General features: G+C 36.9%; 1 protein-coding gene across 1 annotated transcript in view; it reads left to right on the forward strand.

The window, feature by feature from the left end:
* DENND1A (DENN/MADD domain containing 1A) overlaps positions 1–26,010 on the forward strand; it is a 446,857-nt gene that overhangs the window by 88,677 nt on the left and 332,170 nt on the right. Inside the window, exon 3 of the mRNA XM_015567102.1 lies at positions 14,649–14,692. Within this exon, the coding sequence (XP_015422588.1) occupies positions 14,649–14,692 (44 nt within the window). The remainder of the gene's footprint in view (positions 1–14,648; positions 14,693–26,010) is intronic.

The raw sequence follows: 26,010 nt of genomic DNA on the forward strand, positions 1-26,010 counted from the left end.
TAGTTTGACAGCCTCATACTGTTGGACCTTCTTGGAAAGGGCCAATGGTGAACATCTGAGGGCCAGGACAGGCTAGGAGCCTAGCATGAGTTAGTAAGCTTACCATCTGGCCTAACCAGGATAACAGTACAAATGGAAAAGATCAGGCATCTCACTAGGAAAGGAAGGGGAGCAAGAAATAGAGCAGGGCTGACGGGAAGAGTTGGGCTTTTAAGTACTGCTTAAAAATACAGCTTAGGTCAGGACTCCAATTCTATGTAAGTAGTGGGTCACAGTCAGGGAAGAACTGAATAGTTGGTTACTTCGGAATAGTTGTTTTTATAGGCCTTCTGCATATGGGTAGCATCCACAATCTGTGTTTGCTGCACTCTGTGACTTCACCTGTCTGTATCCCATCCGGAGATCATAGCTGGGAGTAACCAACATTGACAAAGTCCTATTCCTATTCTCAGGGCTGAGTTGCTCATTTATTCAAAGATATCTATGTAAGGGACTGTGAGTAAGTCTGAGAGAAGCAATAAGAAGTTCTTTCCTAAGGGCCATTTGCCTTTGCTGCTACACCTTGATCTTAGGGCTCCCTGAGCACTTTGCTTTAGGCACCTTGAGGTTTGGATTCCCTCTCTTTGTTTCTCTTTCTGTCCTCCCCCTGCCCCCCTTTCTTTTTAGACTTGTTTACCAGCTTCTTAACTACTCCTCACCAACTCTGTCACCCCAGAACATTCCACATTTTCTGTGTGCCCTACTTCTGCAGCCCCGGTTCCTGGGTCTGCTGTCAGCATGGATGCAGTGTCTAAAAGTTGGGTAAACCTGGACAAATTCCACCCAGGAGAGCATTGCCTTGTAACATGAAAGCATACCCGTGATGGTGTTTGTAAGACTATTGAGGAAATGCAAATTGAAGAGGAGAGATCGCATAGAATTACCCTAACCCAAGAATCCTTCTGTTTTCTCCTACAAGGTTTTATCTGAAATGGAGTCTGGGCCTTCACAGAATGCAGATATAATAGTAATGGCAAGAGGGAGGAAGCCCCTCCAGATGATGAAGTGAAACTACTGAAGCAAAGTCATGGAGCCAGGCAGAGAGAATGAAAGGAGTCTTTAAAATTCTCATTACTATGTCAAGTGTGTAGGTCTAGTTTAGGACAATTATTGAGTTAATTGCTCCGTAATGGGAAATATTTATTTCAGTGTTCAGACTCCCTAAATCCTTAATTTAAAAGGCATAAATAGAATGGTATTTAAGTAGCCTCTGCTGCTTAGATTTAGAATTTTACTTCATTAAATGGACTTTAGAATTGTTTTCTATCTTTTCTGAGAGTCTTGTTAACTCTGTAGGGTGGTGGGCTGCAGTGAAAACCAGAAAGAATTTCTTTCCTCAGGACCATTTTTCTTTAAAAGGTAATTAAAGACATGGATGTTTTATCAAAGCAATGAGTTGTCTAAGGATTTTAGATCACAGAGTGAGATAATTTGAGAGTCAAGAAAACTAATTTTGTCAACACTTTCAGATTCTATTTGAGAGAATTCAGGTTCAAAGATTTACAGTGGGGCCTTGACGTACGAGTGTCCCGACTAACGAGTTTTTTGAGATACCAGCTGTCTCTCAGCCGATTTTTTGCATTGAGTTGACAGAGTAATTTGAGTTAACGAGCTTGGTCTCGGAATGAATTAAACTCGTAAGTCAAGGCCCCACTGTATTTACAATCACATAGTGGTAGAATCTAGGCCTGCCCACTCCCAGTCCAGCACTTTAATGTTCATGCCAAATCTTTTCCATGTTACAATGGCTATTGCGGTTGTCTAAAAACTTACTTAGAAATGATTATGTGCTATGAGTCAAATATTATTGTAGATCAGGGGTGGGGAATGCCCGGCCCGTGAAATAATTTGGCCTGGCCCTGCCAAGGCATTAGAGTGAGTTAATTAAATGTTTGACCAAATATATAGCAGGCTAATTTTTAAGTTGATAATTATGTATGGCCTGCTTATAAATATCCAAATGGTCCTGTTCTAGATGTAGGGGGTACAAAGATAAATAAAAGTGGTTCCACATTGAAGAAATTAAGGTTAGGTAGAGAATGTCAGCAAGTAAATGGATTATAGTCCAGTGGGATAAGTCCAGGATAGAGGTATGCACAGATATGAATCATTCAAGGTCCAGTTGAAGATAAGAGAAACCACTCTATCAGAAAAAGGATTGCATACAGAGATTTCTGACTTAGAGAGCATTGGAAAGACTGGAGGGAAAGGCTGAGGCTGACTCTCCAGAAATGACTTTCAGAGTAGCACTGAAGAAGAGCACACCTAGAGGATAACTCTGCCATGTCAGGAAGCTGGGGAAGTCTGCAAGCTGCCACTCCAAGTGCCAGCCCCAAGGTAGTCCCATCTTTGCTATCTGGGCTCAGGAAGTCTTCATTAAGCTTGTTGCCTCCAGAACCATCATGACATTCCTTCTAGTTGTGCATCAGGGAAATACAGTGGGTCCTTGACTTACAAGTTTAATTCGTTCCGTGACGGAGCTCGTAACTCAAATTACTCATGTGTCAAAAAGTGAACGAGTGAGACACGTGATGCTGGGCTGATGTTGTGGCATTCACTGTGACATTCGCTGCGCCAACTAGCAGTGGGGTATCTGAAGCTGGCTCGTAACCCGAATTTTCGCTCGCAACTCAAAGCAAAAAATTGGCTGAGAGACGGCTCGTATCTCGAAAAACTCGTTAGTCGGGGCACTCGTAAGTCAAGGCCCCACTGTAGGTTCCTCGAGTTACCTCCTGGCTTCTTTCTTGCCTGGGCTCTGATTTCAAGTCTCATCAAGTGGATCTGATCAGCAGAATCTAAATCACACCTAATATCATAGTTGTAGGTGCCTTTGGGAAAGTTTTAGCTTTCCAGCCTTAGAAGGCTCACAGAAGAAGATTGTAATGGTGTCATGATAGTAACTTAATAGTAGTAGAAACAATAGTGACAGAAGCATAGTATAATAGTGACACACATACACACATATTTATATAATTATACACACACATATAAAATTTAATAGTAATATAATGCTCATAATAGAATGAGTCAGTCTATAGAGTGTTCAGCATTAATACATAAGAGGGGCACCTAATCTACTGGTGGTGAAGAGGAGAGCTTAGAGAATTTTCACTGAGAAGTAGTACACCTGAGCTATTTTGAGTTACTTCTTCATAACGCAGTGGTTAGCATTTCCCTTTTAATGGTGGCGTATCAGGTCACTTGAGTTTATTGAAGCTCCCCTTTCAATTTTTGAATTGATGCTTGAAACAAACCTAAGAACAGTTACTTATATTTCCTAGTGACAGACTCTGAGAAGTACAATTACTAAGTTAAGGAGTGTGGTCATTTTTAGTGCTTTGGAATCATATTGCCAAATTATTTCCTCCTCAATACCCTCTTCCAGTATTTATGTGTGAGGCCCTGTTCCAGGTTCCGGACATACAGCAGTGAGCAAGATAGGCAAAAAGCCCGGCCATCATAAAGCATACATTACTAGTAGGAAAAGCAGATAATACAAAAGTATGTATTATGTTGAATGTTAAAATGTGCTAAGGAGAAAACAATAAAACAGGAAAAGAGAATAAGGAATGGTGGGATAGGGAAATTATAATTTTAAATAAGATGATTGGGGAAGACCACACTAGGAAAGTAACTAATGACTTAGACTAGAGTGGCTGTGGTGGAGATGGAGAGAAAGGGTCAGAATTTGAATATATTTTGAAGATGTAGTTGACAGGGATGGTAGATAGATTGGATCTGAAATGTGAGTGAAAGAGCAGGAGTTCAGTTTGGACATGTTAAATTTGAGATGTCTGTTAGAAATCCAAATGGAGATGATGAGTAGATGGTTAGATGAATTAGTCTGGAGTTGGGAGAGGCCTGAGCTGGAGAAATAAATTTAAAGTTGATAGTGCATATTTGTATTTGAAGTGACAAGACTGAAAGAGACCAGCAAAGGAGGACATGGAGAAAGAAAAGTGAAGTCCAAGGACTGAACTCTGGAGGCCTTCAGTAGGAAGGGGTCAGTCAGCAAGGAGCCCAAGGAAAGGCCCAGGAGGCAGGGAAGTGGGACGCCAAGGGAGTCACATGAAGAAGGTGGTGTGAGGAGGAGGAAGCAGTCAAGGTGTCAAGCGGTACTTATAGGTCAAGTCAGATGAGGACTGAGGATTGATAATTGATGTCAGCAGTAAGAAGGTCATTGATGCGCCATTGGTGCACGCATAGTTTCAGAAAAGTGGTGGGCAAAACTTGTTTGGCACAGGTTCAAGAGAGAGTAGGAGTAGGGGAATTGGTGACAGTGGGTATAGACACTTTTGAAGAATATTGCTTTAAAGAGAATGAAAGTTATGGGGTGGTAGTTGTGGGGGATGGGCTTGACATTTTAAAAAGTTTTAAAAATACCTGTATGTTTGCATGCTGATGGGAAAAGATCCAGGAGAGAGGTAAATTAATGGGAGAACTGGTGGAACAATGCCTGAGTTGGTGAGGGGGTGGGACTCTAGTTCACAGATTGAGGAGGGTCCTTTGCAAGGGGCACAAGCACTTCTTCATAGTAACAGGACGAAAGCAGAGTCTATGGGGTCAGAAATAATAAGTGCATAGAAATTGTGGTGGAGGCTTGTGGGAATTCTCTTCTGATTGCTTGGTTTTCTCAGTGAAGGGGCATATAAGGTAATTAATGGCAATTGAGAATGGAGAAGGTTTGAGGGGAGAGGAGAAAGTATGAAATAGTCACTGAGGAGAGTGAGAGTGAATGAATTAAGGAAAATGTAGTATAATTGCCAAGTTGCATTAAAGCTTACTTACAGTGAATAATCCAAATTTAAAGCTAGATTAGTCAGCATAGCTGTGGGTTTTTCTCTAGTTCAGGCAGGTAGAGGGTTGAGGGTGGATAGTTGGATTTATCAAGGATTGCAGTTTTGCCAAGTGTGGGTGACAAATTAAGAGAGTCACAAAGAGACTAAGGGAGTATCTGAGATTGGGTAGAAGACAAGGTCCTTGGTGGGGAGGAGGCTAAGAAATCAAGAATTCAGGGGTTCGGTAAGATCATCTATGTGAATAGTAAAATTGGTAGGGGTGGTGGAATAGTCAGAGAGTGAGTGGCAATGCACCAGGATCCCCACGATTCAAGGGAGAGGAGTAAACTTGGGATCAGTGGATGACAACAGAGCAGAGGCGGGAGAGGAGTGAAGTCCGGTGACATGAGGTTAAAAATATGGGTTTTGGAAAATGAGAGAGAATGGTCTGGAAGTGGCAAAAGAAACAGAGGCCACTTCCCCCACCTCCAGGCCTGTAGGAGGAGGGGTGGGAAGGAAACACACACTACTTGAGAGGGCTCCAGAGGAAGCCAGCATTTGCTAGCAATAGGTATGTAAGAATGTGCAGCAAACTTAAAGAGAAGAGATTGAGACAGTTCTAGTTAATAATAAAAATATTTTGAAACATGTTTAAAGGTCTTTAAAAAATCAAACATAGAATTACCATATGATCCAGCAATTCTACTTCTGGATATATACCCAAAAGAAGTGAAAGCAGGGATTTGAACAAATATTTGTACACTCATGTTCATAGCAACATTATTCACAATAGCCAGGAGGTAGAAGAAACTCAAGTGTCCATAGACAGATGAATGGATAAACAAAATGTGGTATATGCACACAATGGAGTATCATTTAGCCTAAAGGGAGGAAATTCTGACATATCCTACAGCATGGATGAGCCTTGAAGACATTATGCTAAGTGAAATAAGTTATTTACAAAAGGACAGAGATTGTGTGATTCCATTTATGAGGTACCTAGAGTAGTGAAATTCATAGAGACAGAAAATAGAGTGGTGGTTGCCAGGGGCAGGGGTGGAGGGAACAATGGGGAGTTACTCAGTGGGTTCAGAGTTTTAGTTAGGGAACATGAAACAGTTCTGGAGATGGATGGTAGTTATTTTTGAACAATAATGTGAATGTACTTAATGCCACCGAATTGTATACTTAAAAATGGTTAAAATGGCAAATTTCATGTTAGTATATTTTTAAAACAACCTCCCCCCACACACATGCATGCGCGCACTCGCACACACGTGGTCTAAGGATTTTAGGATATGGGCACTGTTAAGGACTAGGCAGCCATGGCTTGTTTCCAGGGGAAGAGAGGCAGAATTTTGGTAGGAAAGTCTTCTGGTTGACAGGCATAGCATGTTTCCCTTGCTGGGGTGTCAGCTGTATCAGTATTGCTTGCACTAATTTGACCTTAGCATTGGGGTTCTCAGTGTGGTTTAGAGGTACTTGGAAACACATTTTCTTAAGTAGGAAAACATTTTCTCTGTGTTCTCATTTGTTTTGTTTAGCAAGTGATTATTTTCATAGATGATACAAGGATAACTTTTACCCTTCAAAATTATTCTGTTTTTAATATGAATTCATCTTTTAAATATTGCATTTTCTAGTTGTATTGAGTGCTAGTTACTTTGGAGTCATTTTGTTTATATCTTGAATTGGCAATAAATAGAGAAATTGGAAAGCTCTCATTTATAGTCTGCTAAGGCCTGTTTCATGACAACATGTTTTAGTTATTTGTCCAGTTGTGTTCTTATTGTTGAGTCACAATAATGATGAGAAGACAGATCAACAGGAGGATGCGAATAAATAAAGCCAAAAAGGGAAGCCAGTGTTGGATTCTTGGGAGTCTGATGGATCCAGGCTGAATCCCAGCTCTGTTACTTAACTCTGAATTTGTTCTTAATGAGCCTCACTTTTATTATTTATAAAATAGGGGTACATCTACTTACCTGCAGAGTTGTTGTTATGATTAAATAAGATAATAAAATAAACCGCCTTTGGCAACAACTAGTATACCTAGGCATTCAGTAGGTGGTAGGTAGCTGGTAGTAGTGTAATTATTACTGCAAAGATATTTAATGGGATTCTGTTTCTGAAACCCATAATGCAAACTTAAAAAGCAAAGGAATTAGCAGAAAGGTCCTTCAATTTATACAAAGATTCACCTCAGGGTTTCTGTAAATCTGGGAGAGTCCCTAGTGCATTTGATGTTTACAGATCATTAGCAAACAGATGCCAGGAGGCAAAATAAACTGTAGCTTAAGGATTTTCGAACCACTGACGATGAAGAGAAAATCAGTTTCTGATAAAGTTATAACATTTCTAAGTAATGGCAGATGATGGGAAAATTTTAATTGGGTTTATAAAAGTTTATTTCAGGAACACATGTATTTCCAACTTAAGGCACATCTATACATCTGTAGACATCTAATTTATACTGCTTGCTTATTTCTCCATTGGGGTTAATAATATAACAACAACTAACATTTATTGTGTGCTTACTATATGCCAGTGTGTCTTTAGGAAGCCTGCAGCATTCAAAGGCTTGTTTTCTATTGGATGTTTTAAAATTGGCCTTTTATCCATTTGGAGAGACTAGGTATTTAATGAGTTTATTCTTTTTTTCTTATTATGCTAAAATATTATGCTAAAATATTTGTTGGGTACTTACTAGTAGACAAGATAATTTGTAGGAGACAAAGCTAAGTAGAACATGGATCCTGACCTCACAGAACACTTACTGACCCCTACACTGTTCAGAAAGGGTGTGTGGTAGGCAGCATGAGATGAACCCTGGCCTAGTCCTGGACTCTACACCTGACCCTGCCAAGCTCTTCCCTGAGGCCTTTTCCATCCTGGCCAGGATCCCCTCTACCATTCCCCAGCATAGCACTTACCAAGCCTGTGGTAATTGCTTGTTTAATTCTCTGTACTCTCCATTAGGGTTAGTTTGTAAACTTTTTGTGAGCAAAGACTATGTCCTATTCATTAATTGGATGAGTCACATCAGAGTATTTGTGCCATGAATAAATACTAATTTTTTAACTTTAGGCAAGTGATAACCGATTGCTTTCTTTAACTGATAAAATTGATTATGATAGTCCCAATATCATAGCTTTGTCATGAATGTAAAATTAGAAATTTTATACAAAATACCTATCTTAGTGTCTGGCACATTGTGGACACTCAATCAATATTTTTTGTTTTTGTTTTTGAGTATATAATTAAGTTATCTCTTTTCACCTAATTGACAGATGTGGTATATCTATTTATGAAGACTATATGCAGTGATGTCATGTTTGTGGGACATAAAGGGCACAGCTGTCATTTAGGTTAGATCTGAAGTACTTATTCATATGGGAGTAAAAATATGACACTTAATAGTACTCATACAAAAAGAGGGGGTAAGATGAATTCTAACTCATAAATTAAATGGAAGCCTGAGATTATAACTATTAGGAAAAAAGTCAATATTCATCTGTCAATTTGATAGATTTTAGGAATTAGTTCCAAAGTCAAACTAATTTTAAAAACCCTAAATATTTAAGTAACCATAAATGTTAATCCAAACTGTAATCAGATTTAATTTTCCGGATGAGAAGATGGGAATATGCTGCAAACCAGTAAAGTTGAAAACTAGGATATTCAGTAGGTAAAAGGTAAGAATATAAGAACATATTCTTTCGACATTTATTTCCCTTCCAGCACACCCTCTCTTTTTTATTTTACAGCTTCCTTTGGAATTTGACTAATGCTTGAAGTTTGGGTTTATGTGGCATAAGTTTGGTTAAAGATCAGATTTATTATATTCCTTTTGTAGATGAAATTAGTTATCATTAAGTAGTGGCATTTGCTGGTCAAAATATCACCATTCTCTGGAAAGAAAGATGAAGCTCCCTAGATTTTACTGCATAATGTCAATGGACTCATTATTTGTAGAACAGCTGATGCATTTAGGACTTGTTGATTCACTTAATTGGTAACTGTACTACATTCATAACTCCAACAACTGAAAACAATAGGTCAGTGTCTGCTGTTTATGCATAAATAGTCACATTGGAGCAGGATATGTCTGAAAGGCAGAATATGCTAGTTTGAGGAGAAATCTGGCACATGAATGGTTCCATTGCTTGCCATACTGAGGTGGGTTGTGCTCTCCTTCCCTGGATAATGCTGTTTGGGATTTTATTATAGGTGTAGATGGTGACCTGTTCTTGTTTTATCAGGCTGGCCTCCGTGAAGCAGTTTTTGAATGTATTTTCAATGCCAGTATTGAGGGAAAAGACTAGAATAGAAAGAAGCATGAATTAAAATTGGTGATGACTCAAAGTTTTTATGTCAGGTAGTCTTCATGTTTTAGAGAAAAAAGTTAATACCTGAATAGATTTTTTTTTAAACTAAGAAATGCCATTTGTACATGAAAACCAAATGTTTACTTAAAGTACTTTGAAATGATTTTTAAATTAGTGAATTATATTCCTTTTTAATTTCAGGATAAAAATCTGTATTTTAGAATCAGTAATTTTTAATTTTAAAACATTTTAAAGTAAAGACAACAGAAACTATTTATTTGATTGTCAAGGAAAAGGAAAACGTTGATTTTTTTTTACTATAAAACATTTCTTTCAAAAGTATATTATTTTTAATAAGTAAATTTTAACTATCATCAATGGAATAATTTACTAGAATAATTGTATTTAGTTACAATGCCAACCTAGTGACTCAGCTATTTTATCATGTAAAGTAAAGCTGGCTGATTTTTTTATAGCTATAATAGGTTTAATAGGTAATGTCCTTAAAGCTCTTTATTAGTTCAGTGCGGTCCAGTTTGCAGTCATACTATCAAGAAACTTTAATTCTACATTATACAAAAATATTTAACTTTTTTTCTTGATGATTAAAAGAAAATTTATTTCTGATAGTGTTTTGGGGAAGATTGAGCTTATCCTCAAAATGTACAACTTCTCAAACTATTTTCTGAGAGTCTACATTTTTTGGTGTGTAAAAGTTGAAAATGTCATTCGGGAAAGAGCAGTGTAATGGACTATTACTGGTTTGCAGCATATTCTTATCTTCTCATCCAGAAAATTAAATCTGATTATAGTTTGGATTAACATTTATGGTTGTTGGGGAAAGAAAGATAGTATCTTAAACTCCATGAAATTGAGCGAGATTATATCATTTATAGCTAATTTTGAAGTCTCACTTTTAAAGGGCAGATTTTTTATAATTGTTAGCTTTAAATACATTCAATAGTTTGTCTCTTATTGACTGAAATATACTAGAGATAATGACTAGATTAATTTAGTAGGCATTAAACACAATATTTTCTGCCTTGATTCCTAACATGTTAAAAGTGAAAGCAGTGTAGATTCCTGGGTTAACGGCCATATTTGCAGTTTCTCTTAAATTTTCCTAAAAAAGCTCCGATTATAGAAGATTGTAACATTTGGTTAGTATGCAGTTGTTATGCCTTTCATAGAAAATGAAGACAGTGTATTTTTTAATAATCAGGTTAAAGTGTTATGCCTTGACCCTTTAAGTGGAGTCCACTGGTGTGACAGAGAAAAAGAGGAAAATAATTTGGTGAGGGTGTGTGTGTGTGTGTGTGTGTGTGTGTGTGTGTGTGTGTGTGTGTATACACATACTAGTTACTGATGCACAAATGAGCCCTCATACATAACCACAGTACTTTTATGAATTATTTGCATTTCTGTTGTAAACGATCTGTCTACCACGTTTTCTAGGAACTTTGAGCCTAAGGCAGAACTCAAGGTTTTGGAGCCTGTGTAAAATAATTTATAGCACCTTTCTAGTAAGTCTTGCCCAAACTCTTATTCTATTAATTAAACATCCTGTGGCAATCTGGTATATCTTAAAGATTTAAAAGTATATTACAGTAGAAAACTACAAAACATGGACTATTGAGATTGAAGAATATTAGCCTTTCTCCTCCTCCTCCTCTTCCTCCTTTTCTTCTTCTTGTCGTCTTCTTCTTCTTCAAAGCAAGACATTTTTGAGATCAAACTTTTTTTTTGCTGTGAAGACATAGCCTTCTAAGCATGCTCATGTTTTGTGCCTGAATGAGATTGTGCTGTTGGGAGTCTGTACTGTGAAATGTCTTTTAAATATGGAGATGTGTCTTGTGGCCTCCAGAGGAAGTGGTGCACTTGTTCTGTGTGGGGACAGCCTCTTGCGTGGCCATGGTGCTGGGACAAGGGTAGTGGCCCATTACATTGGGATAATGTGAAGCTTTATTAGGCTTATGTGGCTAAGAGAAATATGCCATCTATCATACCATACATCTTGTTGGCAAGATATTTTAAATATGATTTTGTTGTTTAAAAGTATTTCCCTAGGAAATGATTTTTAATTTTATAATAAGGTATTATTTAAATTAGGAGAAAGTTGCTGAGAGAAGGATAAGGGGGGAAGAGGGTGTTATGTACTACTTTGTTCTTAATTTTCTGTCAAGGACAAATCTTAGAGGAAAAGCTTGACATATGCCAGTAACTCTATTCTTACTTCCAATTGCCTAAGCAAATTATGTGACTTTTTTTAAAGTTAGCTGTTTGGTGACACTGTGTTTGGAGGTGAGGGTATGAATGTGAGAAGGTGTTTTGGAGCATTAGCAATTATAGCATTGGATGGTGGATAAAGAAATAGATACATAAATATTAGACCGATGCACAGTTTTCCAGTGTATGTTATTTTCCATATAAAGATATAGAACATTTCATAAAATGTTCCCAGACCGTTTAAAACTCAGAAATGCAGCTGATGCAATGAAATACATAGAGTACTTGTAAAAACATACAGACACGCAAGTGGATTGCTGCCAGACAGAAAATTTAAAGGCGGTTTGCTTAACTGCGGGGTGCTAGGTTTTGTACATGTGCCATGCTGAAACTGTTAGTAAGGCGGGTGTTGTGTTGCTTGAGAAAAGCAGATTGTATTTGGACCTTTTTAACTCAGATGTTTCCAATGTCGATATTTTGGTGACATTGTGGCATAATGATCAACTCACTGTGAAAAAGGATTTCAACCTACTGTATAAAATAGGCATTTTAAAGACATTCAAACAAATTATTTTTAGTTTTTGTGTTAATTTTTGCAAAATGGCTTTCATACTTTTATTAACTATGAGACTGGCTCTCTGAGCTAATTGAATGAAACTTTATAGGTTGGACTTTGGTTTTAAAAAACATTGCCTTTTTTTTTAAAAAAAATATTGTTTTAGAAGAGTGTTAAGGACCCATGAAATTTGCTTTTGTAACCTTAGGGCCTTAAAGAAAGGAAGTAAAAGTTTTATGCTTGAATCATAGTAAATAAAATTCATGTATTATCTTGGAACATGATTCTGTTAAAATCTAGGAATCTCACTATAGGGTTAATCTTAGGACATTTGAAGGACTTAAGTTGGTGGTGTTTATTACATTGCCCACCATTGAGGCAGTGTTTAGGGTAATATGGTTTGAGTGATCCTCATCTTAAAATAGGTCAATTTTTCTTTTTATCCGTGGTTCCTCCTCTTTTTCAATTCTATGTTGTATATATGAATTAAATACATTTCAAAGTGACAAGTTAATCATTAATGTAGTTTCTTATTAATATAGTTGGTTAAAGAGATTTAAAAACCTTTCTCTAATCTATAGCAAGATATTTTTAAATTAAAGAATATACCACAAATTTTGGTTTCTGATGTTCATCCCCTCACCAAATGGTAAAAAAAAATAAAGTTTTTGGTTTTATTCCATCTTTATTTTCATTGGTATTTCTGGTTCCCAAGGAGCACAACTACTACAAGAAAGGGGACATGATATTAAAGATTTATATATGAGTCATTTTTGTCTGAAGTTTTCTGCTTGAAGAGTAAGTGTTAACCACCTGACAATTGGAAGAAAATGAATATGCCTTAGATTATTTTGTGGCTTTCCCAACCTCTGTTTTACAGTGTATTTCAGTGTCTTAGAAGTACATTTTCTTTTTAAATCTTTTAAAATCTTTCTTTTTAAATCTTTTTTTGGTCTTGGGAACAAATTTTAAATCCTAAAAAACCACTTGTTCCACCCCACACCCATCAAGTCATTTTTGTATGTTTTAGGAATTATAGCCATTGCCCTCTTTTGAGCCTCCCCTTCACTTTCACCCCACCCCACCCCAAACACACTTCTAGAGGTCTGTTGGGCATTTGGCTGTCCCTTTATTATCTTGCTGGCTAATTCTTCCCTGTAGACCTACCTATTGCCCTTACTGCCCTCCGACCTCCTGTCTTAAGAGGACCAAGTCCTTGTGTGATTGTAGCCCTTCAGGCCAGAGAGAAGCAGACAGTGTATTCATTGCCCTACCAGGGCAGCTCTGCACCGTACTGCAGTAGGAATTACACCAGAATTCTGTTAGTCATACTGTAGAAGCGCCAGTTCTCCCTTCTAGTATTTGAAGATGAAGGTAAAAAAATACATTGATCCTTAGTTTTTAAGTCAACCAGAAGATACTTCAGGAGCTGAAATGGTCTACAGATCCTTTAAGTTTTTTGCACCACCCATTTTGGGACACTCTGCTCTTGATGTGATCTTTTGAATATTCTTGCTTTTGTTATTAGTCTTAGGTTTTGAAAAGTAATGTCCATTGACTTTAATGACAAAACAGGTATTTCTAGGATTTAAATATAATATGTGAATAGACCCTTAGTTTTCTCTCTTTTTGATTCTTCCCTGCAGAACAATTACCTGCGTTTTGGTTGTGATTTGAAGGGTTTTAACTTTTACACGGATTCGTTTTCACAGAGAAGTAAATTGGTGTTTTAAAACATAGATATGAAAAGTGAGTAGTATGTATTGTCATGATTGTGAGAAAGGACCCTCAACTATTGTGCTTTTCCAAAAGCCTTTTGCATTGATACATAGTTTCTCAAATAGATATTATTCTGATCCTCCCCTTAATGTGTCTCTGAGGAACCAAATCTTTCTTTTATTGGAAAAGATTGAATGGTTTTCTAATCAATAGCAAATGGAGTGCTAATAGCTTTTAATTAGTACACTTCTATATTGACTTAAAGACAGTGGCATTGGATTATCTTGCAACTATGATTGAAGAATCCAGTGACCCCTTTAGTAACTCGATTTAAACTGAATGCCATGAAAGGTGTTTTCATTTATGTATTTTCTAGTTTCTGAGCAAGTTTAAATTTGTTTACACTGGTAAGCTAAAAGTGTATTGTTTTGTTTTGTTTGTTTTGAAGAATTTACCTAGTTTTATCTGTATTTTCAAGAGCTTTACTGTAAGTATTTTGAGAGGAATATATTTTATTTTTAAAAGCAAGGAATTTTGCATTTGTTCGTTGAAAGAATTCTCTCACCCTCACTGCCCTAACTTCCCCCTCCCCCACCCCAATCTGAAAGGGGGGTGTTAAAGGTGGTTTATCAAGCCTACATCTGTAACTATGAAAAGGAGGCTTCTGATTAGAGAAGAAAAGTCAAGCAGTTTAAGACTCATTTTCTCTGGAAAAAATATACTGAGGGCAATTTGCAGCTGGCGAGGTTTTTGCATTAGGTAATAGTTTCAAGTTAACAGTAGCATCAGGTCTTTAAAATTTTTCTTTTTTATATTTCTGGAGGAGGGTAATGGGAGTGCCTCGCCGAGCCCTTCCTTGTGCTCATCAACATAGCAGCCTCAGCTGCCCCCCTTGGATCCCCTGCCAGGGCTGCTATCATCTTCTGATCAAATATTAATGTGTGATCCTCTGCTTGCTCACTAATCCAAAGCCAATTAATATTATCTGTCAATTATTTACAGATCCTGAGGTGCAGAGGCAATTCCCAGAGGACTACAGTGACCAGGTTCGGAATGCGTAATTAATTTTTTACATGACAAAATTTATTTCAGAGTTGTTCAACATATTATTACTGTTCTTTTTTACTGAAAGAGATAAATGAATTTTTAGAAGGGAAGAGAAACAGTAATTAGGAACCCAAGTCAAAAAGTAAAACATTCAAGTAGGATGGAAAATATTGGTGCTTGTTTGGGGTGTTACCTTCAGGGGAAAAATGCACAGAAAGTAAGGAAGAAAAATCTATCATGAATTTTACTTTTTACTTTAAGCTATGCTACAGTCTGCAGTTCATTAGGAAATAGTTTGGATTTTTGTTTTTGTTTTTGCTTTTGTTGTTATTTAAGTGTCAAGAACCAGTGTAACAAAAAGGGGGAGGAGGGAACTTTATAACATATTCTGGGATTTGAAATATATTATGGAACTATTTGTTGTGGTAGTACTCAAAGTAGAAGATTACACATGCAGGAAGGGTCTTGAGGGTGGTGAGAATAATTGTAATGAAATTTAAGAAAGCCCATTTGGTCCTGCCATCTTGAATTTCTTGTGTTTTGCAAGCATAAAATGCAGTGGAAGGAACTATTTAAATCACAAAATATTGTTGAAGTTCTGATGCTGCTCTAATCTTGATGATTAGATCCAGGTTATGCATTCTGGATTCCAGCTTCACTTTTAAGAAACATTAGAGAAAAAGAAAACGCAAAAGAAACATTGGAGATGTTTTGTAAGTTTTGGGGGAACCTTACATTTTTAGTTCAAATTTGCAATTTAGTATGCTTTTTAAAGTAGTTTTTAAAAAAAGCATCTTTGACTATGCTAAATAAAAAAGTATAAAACCTTTCACATGTGGAATATTGTATGCAATATAACATATATCTGAAGTATACTTACTTAATTTTGTTTGTTAAAAAAGTCATTGAATGGGATAAATACAATGGAATAGAAATACCCAGTATAGTAGTAGTAACACTTTTGCAGTGTGGCCATACAACAGAAGGCAAAGTATCTGATACATCTTTGTGAATACAGGGGACATATTGTGACCAGCAATATAGCTGGATAATCAGTATAATGAGATGCTTTGTAATGAGATTTTATTGTACAAGACCTGAAGAGAACTGGTGTGGTTTGCTTTGTGATCCCAAGGCTTTTAAATGAAATTAAAAAAAAATATTAACCTTCTCACTCTACCTCTGACTTCATCTTCCAACTGGACAGTTAAATTTTTATCTTGCCTTAAATTGCAGTGCAGTTGAGCCCATTTGATTTAAACTACACAATCCAAAGATTATAGGACCTTTTTTATTAATGATTTTCCTTCACTAAACAATATCCAAAAAGTGGAAAATCTTAAAGTATTATTTTGAATAGACTTGAGACCATAGTTCTTAAGAAAATCATTATTTTAAAATCTTGTGTCTATGTAAATAAATAACCTTTGTGATTCAATGATCTGAATTACTCAATGAGAGAAAATTTTGTAGGTGAAACTTAAAATAATATGGTTAATATCTGGATCTATTCCTTTAAACGTAGTTTCTTACTTTATCTGAAAGTTTTTGATCATCACGATATTTTTTGGTATAACTTTTTAAAAAAAGTCACAAGGATAATATGTCCAATATAAAATATATTTAGAAAACATAGATAAATAAATAAAAAGAATGAAAAGGAAGAAAATACAAGCCATCTGTAATTTTACTACTCAGAGATAACCACTATGACTGTTTGATGTTTGTTTTTCCATGCTTATTTCTCTGAGTAGATGTATACTAGAGGCCTGATGCACGAAATTCATGCAAGGGCCTTGGCCCCGGCCCCCACCCACCGCGGCCGCAGCTGGGGAGCCTCTGCCACCTCTGCTGTGGCCCGTGCCCGCTGTGACTTTGTCCGGAAGGAAGGATGTCTGGAAGGACATCTGGTCTAATTAGCATATTATGCTTTTATTATTATAGATGTTTGTGTATTTGGGGAGAGTTGATGTACATATAGTATATATGTGTGTATAGACAAAAATATAGACTGTTACTAATTCTGTCATTGCATATGGAGCCCAGTTTATAGATTAGATATTGTTATGTCATGAACTTAGTTCTCTTTATTTTGGTTAATAGATGATCTTAAAATTGTTTAATATGTTGAAGTTGGAATTATTTAAAATTATAGTAAGAATCTAAAAAGTAATGATAGCCTTCAGCTATTTTAAAGTGTTCATAGGAATCAGTGTTTATTTTCTTTTTTGACATAGTTTTGAAATTTGGAGGATGATACTCATGGGCTAGATGTAGGTTTAGGAGAGTATACATACCACTGCCTTCCTTAGCATCTCTTCTAACTTGACTTAACACATGGGTTCCCTTCTTTTCCACATATAACTCAAGAATGAAAGATCTACTTTATTTTTGATGAAATTACCTCCAAATTTCCAGATATTTATTTGAGAGTTAATTTACTGCTAAAGGAAATGAGACCTACATATTTCTTATTTACCTTTTTTATTATTTGGTTTCTGATCTTATATCTTTTCTCTTAGCATTTGTTGGATTAAACAAAATTATCTTTCCCCTCTAAAAGAAATCTTAGAAATATTTTTATTACATGCAAACCTTAAATGCTGAATATGCACTTAATTTAGACAACATTTCTAGTATTAAAACATTTATGATGTAACCCATAAAGAATATTTGATATAATTCACCACAAAGTAAAGCGCTTATTAACTCACTCTCTCTCTCTCTCTCTCTCTCTCTCTCTCTCTCTCTCTCCCCCTCAGTTTTTCTCTTCATTCGCCTCAACTACCAGTGCTTGTTTTTACATTTGTGTATTTCCCATGTACCAGCACACTTGATCAGAGACGCTTGCTGCTGCTAGATGTTTTATTCTGTGTGTTCTTTGTACCTTACAGTAAAAGAATCTGTCACAAATTATTGTGGCTCACTGCTTTAGAAACTGAGAAAAAAGGGAGGTTAGATTGACATCTGTGACTGAATAATGATGACCAGCCTTTTGGCTCTCCTTGAGCCACAAAGCTAGCACTGCCTTTAGAGTGGAAAAAGAAGTAAGAAGAAAGGGGAGGGATAAAAGAGAGTTACAAATCTGTGGTCCCAGAGATGTATTACTGTTGGGCCAGTTGTCTGCGTGGTATGATAATCCATTTTGATCTTCTCTGTCTTAATTGTCTGCTAAAGACAAATGGGCAGTAAAAGTTCATCAGTTTCATCTTTTTGCTTCTCGTTTAGAAGCAGAATAAATGATCCATCACTAAGAAGTAGCCGTTCTTTCTGACACGGAAGTAATGCAGACCCAACACGTTTTATTAAAATGTTTTCCCCTCATTATTTCAGTCCTCTCAGCTCTGAGAGATCTTACTGTTTCATAAAAAATGTAATCTGAAATGTAAATAAGGGTCTTGATACAGAAGGAAGAAGTAATGAGCAGCCTGAGCCACATTTTAGGACTCTTTATTGTAATTACTGACAAAGTGATTTCTCTGTGCCCCATTCCTTTTTCTTCCTTAAGTTGTCTGTGACACCCTCAGACCACAATGACATCTATGGTTTAAAACCATTAAATCACTGTAGCACTCAATATTTCATTTAAAATCTGGTAAGCCTGCTATCTTTAAGCCTGAAAGTATAGCCTTTGTTAATTCCAGAAAGACACACAATGCTTAATTTTTTTTTTAGAAAAGGAAAACAAACAACAAAAAAGACAGAAGCAAGGCCTTTTTCAGAGTTCACATTACTTACTCATCTGCTTTTGTCTAGTGCTTAGCTACTTTAAATACTAAAACAGCAACATTGGTAGAATCCTGACTTGAAAAGGATCCCGCATTTAAAAAAATCTTTTAACAACTTATAAAATTTTGAAAATTCTATCTTTCATAAGCATAATATGAAATAGTCTAAATTTTATTTTAGGGTTGAGATTACTAATACAGATGCAAATTGTCAAGTGACTTTGGTTTTGGTAGCTTAAACCAGATTCTTTGCAATCTCTTATTATAACTTTAGATAATGTGGCTCTTAACATAGCCTGACCAATAGAAAATTTTTGTTAAAGAAAAGCACAATCTCAATAATAATAATATATATCTTTCATTTCTAGAAATGGTTTCTTAAAGATATCAACCTGTCAATCTAGCATTAAAAATAAGAAAACAAAACATGAATTATCTTTCCCTGCTGGAAATAACCTTTTAGTTAATTAAGTGGATTTATAATTATTCTATTATGTTTACTGTATTCATTCATAATTATGAAAATAATTGGTAAAACTTTACTCATTGTGATTAGTGCAGTTTTAATGAATATTAATTGAATCAAGGAAGAAAAGAGTAGTTAAAATTAACATGTTAGCACATTATGGTCACCACTCTCATCAAAATCCTAGCTGCAAAACATTATATGATTTTTCAGAATAAAACAATGAGCCTTTAGTAATTATACCTTGTAGTATGGGCTAATTTGGAATAAAGACATAGTAACCTATCAGAGAGAAGATTTCCATAAGTAGCCTTGTAATGTGTCAAGTATAATAGGCATTACACCTACTGTTTGAAATTGTGTTAGTTATAATACGATTAGTTCTTGTACTAATGCATGTAGAATTGAAAATTTCTTCTCACAGTTGCACTTTTTATAGCCTGTTTGTTCTAAGAGTGGCGATCAGAGATGAGTGTGCTAGAAGTTGCTTCTCCAGTATGCTCATCTACATTTTGATGAAATATAGCGAGTGTCTTAGAGCTCTTTAAATAGAGGTCTCAGTACACTTTCTGCCTCTGTATATGTAGATTGCTGTTTAGAGTTGCAGGTAATTTTTCTTTCCACTGGCACTGAAACAGAGGTTATAATGAAACTAACAATCTTTATGCATTTATAGAAACTATAAAAATTTTATGGAAATCTTTATATAGAAATGAACAGTGTTTCTTGTACAGCTCTACAAGCAATGTAGAAACATGGTACATTGGGAAAAATAAAAAGGTACCCTGTCTTTTATGGTTTTAAATGGTCTATGTGATTTTAAAATTTCACTATAGGCAGTTAAGCAAATTATAAAAACATACATCACCTATATACTAAAAAGGAACAAAAATATGTTGCATAACTTAGGCTAATTGTGATGGAAATTGGCATTTCTGAGTTGCATATGTAATTGCTTAAATATGGAGTTTTCATCTGTTCATGTTTCAGGTATACTCTACAGAAAACATATCTTAAGCTCTTAGTTACAGTATAACCTACGTAAATGGATTGGAAGATTCTGATGAGAAAGACATCCGATTTGGTGATTGCCTCATTCATTTGGGGAGCTCCTGTGTATGAAAACTTTCATGTTATTTCCTTCCAAATTTTGAGAAGCCAGAGACTAAACATTTCTATTCAAAAAGTTGTTCATGCCCTGATTCCTTGAAAGAATACTATCTAATAGGAAAGTTAAAGATATAATCCACAGCTCCTAAATTTTTTGCTACTGTGAAAGGAGGCTTCATTGTATCAACATTGTGTAATATGACACACATGTGTCATATTTACAAAAAATGTGAAACGATAACATTTGATTTTTGCCCCCATTAATAATAGTCCAGAGAAACACAAGCAGCAGAGTTCCTGGTCTGTATAAAATGTGACATTGATTCCACAAAGTGCTGCTAGTCCTTCTGTAGTGACTTGCCTAAGCCATAGAATCTTCAAATTGGAATTGAGATTTGGGGTTTGTGGGCCTTTGGGTCTCGCATTCACCAAGCTCACAAAGAATGGAATCATTTCTGGGTATATCCCTTTTCTCTTGGAAACTTTTGAACTTCCTTTTCTTCCCCCATTCTTCTTCAAAGTGGATGCTGTCATCCTTCTAACCTACTCATACAATCTGTTCAGATTAGATCCACTTTAAATGGTGAGGTCAAGTTTGGTCCTGGAAACTTTTTATGACACCATACACCATGGAACAGAATTTGTCAGTTCACTTGAATTTCATCCAAAGGATTTACTTATATAAGGGTCCAATGGCTCACACTTTAAAATGCTTCCACAACCTGGCCTTAAAAAACTTAATAAGTGGCTGCATTTGCTGATTCCCTTTCCCCATCCTCATGTCTGTTTTTGGTGGCAGAAACTGTCTAGGAAAGTAGATTTGGTTTTGTGCATTAATTGAGTGACAGATTGGTAAGTGTAGTATTTGCAGAATGTGACCCAGTCAAGAGGAAGAGAGAATAAGTAGATCTACCATTCTCTGAAGGACCTTACTGTCTAGTAGGCTACAAAGGCAGTGCATATCCAGGTAATTTTGGTGGTTTGTAGAACAATGGCATGGCCAGAAATTGGAAATGCCTCTGAAAACTAGGAACTTTGGGTAGTCATGAGGCCATGTAACTACATGCATGCAGTTTCTTGTTCTTTGTGGTGTGAAGCCATAGAAGTTAGTAGCGTTTGCAAGAACGGCTCAGAGAAACCCAAGTGAAAAGTCTTGGAATTGCCCTTAGAGAAGATAATCTTTTAGGTTGATTTTAGATGTGTGCTTTTCTAAGAGGCACTGTTGATGCATGGATTTTTTCAACTTCTTGTTCCAAAGGTCAGTTTCCATATTTCTTAGTAATTTGGCAGTCTGGGATTATAGGTAGAGATGTAATTTTCTCATCCACAGATATAAACTCTGAATCTTTTCAGACCCTTAAACCTGGGAGGTGATTGCTTAACATACTAGCAACAAAGCACCCTGCTGAATCAGCTTTCTTCAAGTAGTATGCAGGTCTCCAGTATTGCTACCAAATGTAGCCATTTTGATGGACCACATTACAGATTTCGAAAAGATTCATTGATAGATTACAGATGTATAAATGCATCTCAGATTAAACATGTGCTTCTCTGTATATGTTTAAAAGTGTCCTGTTTTTGATGATTGGTGTGTTTAAATGTTTTTCAAGTTATAGGCTCATGATGGTTAAAAATACTAAAAAATAATCTGTCACGTGTTACCTCTTATTTTCCCCTTGCTATTACAAGTTGAATTTATGAAATTGGACAAATGTTAGGTCAGTGCTTTTTAAAGTGGTTGGGAAAAAACACACAAAACACCATTTCGTGTATAAGAGAAGCTATTCTGTTATATCTATATCCTGAACCTACCCCCGCCCCCCCGCCCCATTTCCAGAAAAGGGTAAATTTAAAAATGGAATGGTGTTGGACAGGCTTATTTATTTATATATTACTAGAGGCCCGCTGCACCAAATTCATGCACAGGTAGGGTCCCTAGGATTGGTCGGTGATCAGGGCCAATCTGTGGGGCATCCAGCAGGGCAATTGGGAGTCCCCTCTGGCACCTGTGTTGGCCAGCCTCATCCCCCACTGCCGGTCGCCTCCCTCTGCAGGGTGACTGGCTGGACAATTGTGGTTGGGGGGGTGCTGCTGGCATCCGCCTTGGTTGGTCTGTGGGCTGGGGGCAGCTCTTGCATTGAGTGTCTGCCCCCTGGTGGTCAGTATGCATCATAATGACCCGTTGACCCGTCGTTCCACCGGTCATTCTGCCGTTCAGTCAATTTGCATATTAGGCTTTTATTATATAGGATTTATATTTAATTTTTAAAAATTAAAGGTATTGGGGTGACATTGGTTAAGTGTATATTTCTATGCTACATGATATGTATATTGTATTATGTGCCCACCACCCAAAGTCAGATTGTCTTCCATCACCATATGTTTGGTCCTCTTTACCCTTTTACTACTCCCACAACCCCTTCCCTTTGCTAGCCACCATACTATTGTCTGTGTCTATGAGTTTTTGTTTGTTTTTATTGTTTGTTCATTTGTTACTTTCAGTTTTATATCCCATATATGAATGAAACCATATGGCTCTTAACTTTTTCTGACTTATTTTTCTTAGCTTAATATTCTCAAGTTTCATCTATGTTGTCACAATTGGCAGTATTTCACCTTTTCTTATGGCTGAGAAGTATTCCATTGTATACATGTGCCGTATCTTCTTTATCCAATCATCTATTGAAGGACCCTTTAATTGTTTCTATGTCTTGGTCACCATGAGTAATGCTGCAGTGAACATAGGGGTGCATATATCTTTGCAAATAAATGTTTTCAGATTTTTCCAGTAAATGCTGGGTCATATGGTAACTCTATTAATTTTTTGCAGAACCTCCATACTGTTTTCCATAATGACTGTACCAGTTTACATTCCCACCATTAGTGGGGTTTCTTTTTCTCCACAACATCTCCAACATTTAGTATTACTTGTCTTGTTGATAACAGCCATTCTAACAGGTGTGGAGTGGTATCTCATTATAGTTTTGATTTGCATTTCCCTAATAGCTAGTGAAGTTGAGCATCTTTTCATATATTTGTTGGCTATTTGTATGTCTTTTGGGAGAAGTGTCTGTTCAGGTCTTTTGCTCATTAACAATTTTTTTTTAAATATATATTTTATTGATTTTTCACAGAGAGGAAGGGAGAGAGACAGAGAGTTAGAAACATCGATGAGAGAGAAACATCGACCAGCTGCCTCCTGCACATCTCCCACTGGGGATGTGCCCACAACCCAGGTACATGCCCTTGACCGGAATCGAACCCGGGCCCCCTGAGTCCGCAGTCCGACGCTCTATCCATTGAGCCAAACCGGTCTCGGCTCATTAACAATTTTTTAAAAATTGATTTTAGGGGGGGAGGTAGAGAGAGGTGAGAGAGAAACATTGATTGGTTGCATCCTGTGCATGCGCCCCAACCGGGACATGCCCTGATCAGGAATTGAACCCACCACCTCTCAGTGTGTGGGATGACAGTCTAACCAACTGAGCCATATTGGTAGGGCCTCTGCTCATTTTTTAGTTGGATTGTTTGGTTGATACTGAGTTGTATGAGTTCTTTATATATTTTGGATATTAGACCTTTGTCAGAACTGTTATTTGTAAAATATCTTTTCCCATTCAGTTGGTTGCCTTTTTGTTTTGTTGTCAGTTTCTTTGCTGTGAAAATTTTTAGATTGATATAGTCCCATTCATTTATTTTTGCCTTTACTTCTTTTGCGTTTGGGATCAAATTCATAAAATGTTCTCTACAACTAAGGTCCATAATTTTAGTACCTATGTTTTCTTCTATGTACTTTAGTTTTTCAGATCTTTTATTTAGGTCTTTGATCCATTTTGAGTTAATTTTTATACATGGGACAAACTGTTGTCTAGTTTCATTCTTTTGTATGTGGCTTTCCAATTTCCCCAGCACCATTATTGAAGAGGCTTTTTTCCCCCTCCCTTGTTTGTTTTTGGCTCCTTCGTCAAAACATTTTTGCCCAGCCCTACCTGGTTTGGCTCAGTGGATAGAGCATCGGCCTGAGGACTGAAGGGTCTCAGGTTCAATTCCGGTTAAGAGCATGTACCTTGGTTGCGGGCACATCCCCAGTAGGGGGTGTGCAGGAGGCAGCTGATCGATGTTTCTCTCTCATCAATGTTTCTAACTCTCTATCCCTCTCCCTTCCTCTCTGTAAAAAATAAAGTATATTTGAAAAAAATTTTGCCCATATACCCATGGTTTTATTTCTGGGCTCTCAATTCTGTTCCATCGGTCTTGTATCTGCTTTTCTGTCAATACCATGCTGTTTTGATAATTGTTGCTCTATAGTATTATTTGAAGTTTTTTCTGAGGATTGCTTTGGCTATTTTGGGTCTTTTTTGGTTCCATAACAAATAATGATGGTTTTTTGTTCTATTTCTTTAAAAAATGTCATTGAGATTTTGATGGGGATTGTATTAAATCTATATATTGCTTTGGGTAATATGAACATTTTAACTATGTTGATTCTTTCAATCCATGAACACAGAATATCTTTCCATTTCATTGTGTCTTTTTCAATCTCTTTTAATAATGTTTGTAGTTTTTAATATATAGGACTTTCACATCCTTTGTTGACTTTATTCCTAGGCATTTTATTCTTATGTTACAATTGCAAAATAAATTGTTGGTTTTTTTTCCCATTTCTTTTTTCTGAAATTTCATTGTTAGTATGTAGCAGTGATGGCGAACCTATGACACACATGTCAGAGATGACACGCGAACTCATTTTTTTGGTTGATTTTTCTTTGTTAAATGGCATTTAAATATATAAAATAAATATCAAAAATGTAAGTCTTTGTTTTACTATGGTTGCAAATATCAAAAAATTTCTATATGTGACACGGCACCAGAGTTAAGTTAGGGTTTTTCAAAATGCTGACACACCGAGCTCAAAAGGTTCGCCATCACTGGTATATAGGAATGCAATGGATTTTTGTACATTGCTTTTATATCCTGCAACTTTAATGTATTTGCTTATTGTTTAGAGTAGTTTTTCAGTGGAGTCTGTAGGTTTTTCTGTATAAAGAATCATGTCACCTGCAAAAAGTAACACTCCTTCCTTCCCAATTGGAAAGTCTTTTATTTCTTTCGCTTGCCTGATTGCTTACAGTACTGTCTATAGATATAAAAGGCTAATAGGCTAAGTGTCTGTCCAACTGGTTGCTATGATGCACACTGACCACCAGGGGGCAGATGCTCAACGCAGGAGCTACCGTGATGCGAACTGGCCATTTACAGAGAAATGTCACCGGGAACCTGCGCCCACAAAGCAACACTTGGCTTCCCCTAAGTGGGACACAGGCCCTGCCATCACCCTGGAGCAATAGCCCACCAAATCGCAGCCGATGCTGCTGAGACCCCATGGTGCAAAATGTGGCCCACAGCCCAGCCCAGCCCAGCCCGGAAACGGTGGCTGTGGGCACCGGGTAATGATGTCACGTAGCATTGCCCATCTTCCTCTCCCTCGTGACAGGCCATTTAACAATAAACGGCACCATGGACCTGGCGCCCACAAAGCAACACTCGGCGGGACACACACCCGCCACCACCCCAGAGCAAACCCCACCAAATCACAGCTGACACTGCCAAGACCCCATGGCACAAAATGCAGCCCACAGCCCAGCCCTGCCCGGAAACAGTGGCTGTGGGTACTGGGTAATGACATCACATATTAACACCCAGCTTCCTCTCCTTAGCGACTAGCCTCCTTGCAGTTCTTCAGCCCAGGAACACGACTTGCTTTATAGCCAGGTGGAAATATTTTACACTGTAACCAAATATCTGTGAAGCATTTTCCCATGCTCATCTCATTTGATCCTCACAGAAGTCCTGAAGTAGGTAGATAGGAGACTCAGTGGAATCCTATTTTCTTTTCATTAGCCAGAAAATGGAGATTTAGAAAGCTTAGAAACTTGACCTGAATGAAAAGAAGTAATAAATGGTGGACCTTGAAAATGACTTCAGGTTTTCACACTGCTCAGAATGTATTTAA

Source organism: Myotis davidii, unplaced genomic scaffold (genome assembly GCF_000327345.1).
Source record: "Myotis davidii unplaced genomic scaffold, ASM32734v1 scaffold142, whole genome shotgun sequence".
Classification (NCBI taxonomy): domain Eukaryota; kingdom Metazoa; phylum Chordata; class Mammalia; order Chiroptera; family Vespertilionidae; genus Myotis; species Myotis davidii.